The sequence below is a fragment of the Entelurus aequoreus genome, linkage group LG25, assembly GCF_033978785.1.
Source record: "Entelurus aequoreus isolate RoL-2023_Sb linkage group LG25, RoL_Eaeq_v1.1, whole genome shotgun sequence".
NCBI classification, from domain to species: domain Eukaryota; kingdom Metazoa; phylum Chordata; class Actinopteri; order Syngnathiformes; family Syngnathidae; genus Entelurus; species Entelurus aequoreus.
This window is the reverse complement of record NC_084755.1, coordinates 24,529,979-24,534,993: the sequence shown is the minus strand read 5'-3', so window position 1 is coordinate 24,534,993 and position 5,015 is coordinate 24,529,979. Positions and strand designations below refer to the sequence as shown.

General features: G+C 37.5%; 1 protein-coding gene across 1 annotated transcript in view; it reads left to right on the top strand.

Moving 5' to 3' along the window:
• Window positions 1–466: 466 nt before the first annotated feature.
• Window positions 467–5,015, top strand: part of LOC133642445 (lipopolysaccharide-induced tumor necrosis factor-alpha factor homolog) — a 19,063-nt gene continuing 14,514 nt past the window's right edge. Inside the window, exon 1 of the mRNA XM_062036635.1 lies at window positions 467–605. Coding sequence (XP_061892619.1) covers window position 605 — 1 coding nt within the window. The 5' untranslated portion in view covers window positions 467–604. The remainder of the gene's footprint in view (window positions 606–5,015) is intronic.

The window sequence follows — 5,015 nt, the reverse complement described above, 5'->3', positions numbered from 1 at the left end:
GGAATTTTAAAATTGCACTTTATAAGTTAACCCGGCCGTATTGGCATGTGTTGCAATGTTAAGATTTCATCATTGATATATAAACTATCAGACTGCGTGGTCGGTAGTACTGGCTTTCAGTAGGCCTTTAAGGAGTGGGACTGACTTCTACTTTATAGAGCCCAATTAAAACGTATCATAAGAGATGACAGTCCAGAGTACAAATGTGAAGACAAAAGCTTTATGCAAACTGAGATAGATAGACAGTCAGGAAATTGATTATTGATTAGACTGTTGCACTTATATTTTGATTATTTATGTCATTGAGGTCATTATGTTATAATAGTTCTCTTTATATTTGCTTGGAGCTGAGGGAGGTTGTTCTCATTGTTTTTACATACACATTTAACTTGATTTATGTATGTCGTCATAGGTTGGGAGGGGCCGATAAGTGGAAACTGTGAGGGGAGGGGAGGCTGTGCTGATAAATGTTCTTGCAGATGCTGCATCTTCTCTGTTGGGCTTATGAAGTCGTGAAGTTGTAGTTTTTGTAGTTCTAATTCAAACATTTGTTGCTAATATTTGTCCTCTCGCCTTTCAACCAGGTCAATCCAAGACTGTGACAAGTAAGTAAATATACTTTTTTTTTTACATTTTTATACACTCCTGAAACCAGCGTCCGCCACAGTGAACCTTGATTGTTTTTGGTCTATTTCTTTTGTCAGAGTTGCACATTTCAGAGGAACAATAGTCCTGTTATGCATAAGACAGACATCCACTACCAAGGATGCTGGGTCTCAGGAGGAAAACCGGTCTACCATTTATTTATTTATTAAAGATGGACAATGGAAGTTAATGAATAAGTTAATATGCCGGAGATAGTTATATATGTAGTTCCTGGCAGGCAAGAGAGAGAAACGAGGAACCACTTAACCATAAAAAGAAAGATGTCAATTGATGCACAACAGAAAATACAAGACGGTAGAACATAATAAAAACATGCTATACACCAGTGTTTTTCAACCACTGTGCCGCGGCACACTAGTGTGCTATGAGATACAGTCTGGTGTGCCGTGGGAGATGATCTAATTTCACCTATTTGGGTTAAAAATATTTTTTGCAAACCAGCAATTATAGTCTGCAAATTGTGTTGTTGTTGAGTGTCGGTGGTGTCTAGAGCTCAGCAGAGTAACCGTGTAATACTCTTCCATATCAGCAGGTGGCAGCCGGTAGCTATTTGCTTTGTAGATGTCGGAAACAGCGGGAGGAAGCGTGCAGGTAAAAAGGTGTCAAATGCTTAAACCAAACATAAACAAAGGGTGAGTGCCCCTAAGAAAAGGCATTGAAGCTTAGGGAAGGCTACGCAGAACGGAACTAAAACTGTACTGGCTACAAAGTAAACAAAAACAGAATGCTGGACGACAGCAAAGACTTACTGTGGAGCAAAGATGGCGTCCACTATGTACATCCGAACATGACATGACAATCAACAATGTCCCCACAAAGACGGATACAAACAACTGAAATATTCTTGACTGCTAAAAGAAAGTAGATGCGGGAAATATCGCTCAAAGGAAGACATGAAACTGCTACAGGAAAATACCAAAAAAAAAGAAAAAGCCATTAAAATAGGAGTGCAAGACAAAAACTATACCACTACACCCAGGAAAACAGCAAAAAAGTCCAAATAAGTCATGGTGTGATGTGACAGGTGGTGACAGTACACCTACTTTGAGACAAGAGCTATAGTGATGCATGGTTGGTTATGCTTTAAAGTCATAGCCAACAATTGCGACAACGACTTTTTACTGTCAACTAAGTTTTGTTTTTTAATGATTTCTGCTGGCGGTGTGCCTCCGGATTTTTCCAACGCAAAAAATGTGCTTTGGCTCAAAAAAGGTTGAAAACTCTGCTATACACAATATAATAAACAGTATTTTACATGAAGGATTCGAGATTTGTTATTAATGTGTTGAAGGTTGTTGACCCGCTTATGGCAGCTGGAATTTATGTACCCGTGACTGATGAATACCTGTTGACTGAATGTTGTGCATCTATAAGGTATTACCCCAATTGGTAATTACATACTATTATGCATTAACTAGGCATTAGTCATCATTCAAAAAGCATATTTCCAACAGAATTACTCATTAGTATGCAGTTTATAAAGGCAGTTCAAATGTTTTACTCATGAATTATTAGGAATGTAACCATGGACGGTCATAATGATAACGGCGGTAAAGCTCCCGACGGTTAATATTACCGGTTTGAATTAAAATTGTCGAAAAACCGTGATTGATTACTGCAAATTAATTACCTCACGGATCTAAAGATGCTAGCTCGCAAGCTTAGATTAGGCTTGGGCGATTAATCGATTTTATTGATAAACTTGAGCTTTTTTATCGCAGACAATTTGAAAAACGAAATTCAGTTTTTTTTCTTCCTGCTCCGTTATATTTTGTGTCCGCGGAAGTTTCCGTAGCTTCCGCCGTCCGCTCGCCGAGTAGTTTCGTTTGGGTGGCTTAGCAATATTAATACATATTCATGGTCTTTTTTAGCTCGACAATCATTGATGGCATGTCCGCAAGGCTAACAAGTTGCCATCTATCCAACGTGATTATCTCCACTACCCTGAATAAAGGCAGTATGGGATTAAACTATTCACTTATTGTGAAGCTGTACGCTTAAAGTCGCTGCGTTTGGCCCATTGCAACATTTTCGCTTAGGCCCTGTGGTACAAAAAGTTTGGGCACCCCTTCTCTATATTGAATATGTATATTTGCAGCACCCCCCGCAACCCCGTAAAGGACAAGCGGTAGAAAATGGATGGATGGATTTGGACAATGCACATTGATCAACATATGAGCAAAGGCATCACAGTAGATATACCAGAATGAGCTACAATTGCTAAATATCATCTGGTTATTTTTTTTAATACCTTTGCTGACGGCTATGTTTTTATTACACATTGTGAAAGTGCCAACCAATCGTGGAAATGTACAAATGTAATTTTGGAAGTCTCGATACCATTGTTCCTCTTATTGCATCAAATCAGCAACGAGTACTATACACACTGGTATCCTAATTGAGGAAGCAATTTGACACTTGAGGTGAACTTTCATTTTTTAATTGTGCTCCGTCCACTTAGCATTTCTCAATAAAAAGGAACTATAGAAGCCTCTCAGCATGGCAGTCATGTTTAGAGCTCTCATGTACAACGTCCATGGTCCAGGATCCTGGGAGGTTCCCCACTTTACTTTATAGTATTGATTAAAATTATTGGATTAGTGGGAGTGGCACATGGTTCATGCTTTAAAAGCTGTGATCATGTGCACTGGTTTCTTATATATAGTGGTCAGACCGCTGCTCATTTTCTATTCTGTCTCAACATAAATTCATATTAAATCATTCAGGAAGTGCATAAACCACTCAAGCAATCCTTGCTCAACATAGTATTTGCAGGAGAGCCTCACCCTGATTTTATACAATACAGCACTGAGATGACGTCATCGCTTGTCATTTGACCTCACATAATAAATAAGAGGAATGATTGAACAGCAAATACACATGAAAGTGTGCCTTCACTGCTGTATTTTTGTTTTCCTTTTGAAAAAGGCAAGTTGTCTTATGTTCACAGTCTAGAGATCTATCAAATAAATCAACAAATTAAAACTACCCATCAATAATAACTAGTTAAAGATCCTGTCATTGTGGCAGCTGATTTGAATGTGGTTTTTTTTAATTCAGTCCAAGAATTATATATATGTATACTTACATACAAACATACACACACATCCCAGCAGGCACAAGACATTAAAACAATGTTGAGAACTTGAATTAGGTCATGACGTTGAGCAACTCAAAACTCACATTGGAACAACATGCTCTTTGACGACGTTTAATCAACGTTGGGTTCTGATGTTGATTTGACCATTGAATTTCGGTCATTTTCCAACCAATATTTTCCAACACAAATACAACTTTGAAACAACATGCTTTTTGATGACGTCTATTCAATAATAGGTTGTGACGTTGATTTGACCTTTGAAATATGGTCATTTCTTACTTTGCAACATTGTGGATATAATGTTGGACATCAACTTTGTCTCAATTACAAATACAACAATTTTTTGCAATGTTGTTTCAAAGTCACATGTACATTTAACATGTACGTTGAATCAACGTTGTATCAATATATTATACCGTATATTACCAAATAAACGCCCTTGGGCAAATAACCGCCCATGTCCTAATAGCCGCCCGGGGTCTGACCCCATTTTGTGAATTAACCACCTCTTCTTAATAACCGCCTATGTCCAAATAGCCGCCCGGGATCTGACCCCATTTTGTGAATTAACCGTCTCTTCCTAATAACCGACTATGTCCAAATAGCCGCCCATGGGCTGTTATTTGCAAAATTTAGATTAAAATGCTACTGGTGTTGCGTTTGCTGCAGTATTATTGTTTTGATGGTTTTATAGACTACTTGGAACCATAATTTTATTTTTCCTGTATGCTGCTTTATTTAAGACTTGGAGTACTGTAGCCTTTATTTTATTTAAGTGACACTATTATTGTTCTGTTTTGATGGTGGGTTTTATACTTGAGTACTTGGTACCATAATTTTATTTTTCCCGGTAGGCTGCTTTATTTAAAAAGTTTATTTATTTTTAGTATTGGTATTCTATTTGACAATTGTAGCATTACTGCCATGTTGAGGCCTTGTTGATCTCTTGTCTTTTGATAGCCTACCTCATGTTGATCTCTTGTTTTTTTGTTTGTATGTTTACAATAGCTTTTACATTAAAAGTTTTTTGTACGAAAAAAAAATACTGGATAGTAACCATTATAACCAAATATTGGCCTGGTGCAGGCTGGTGCAAAAATAATTAAAAGCCTTGTGCAAATAACCGCCTGCTTCTTTTAAACGCCTGTCTCCAAAATCGATTTTGTGAAATAAACGCCCGTGCTACTATTTCGTAATATACGGTATACTGTATGTGTGTGTGTGTGTGTGTGTGTGTATATATATATAT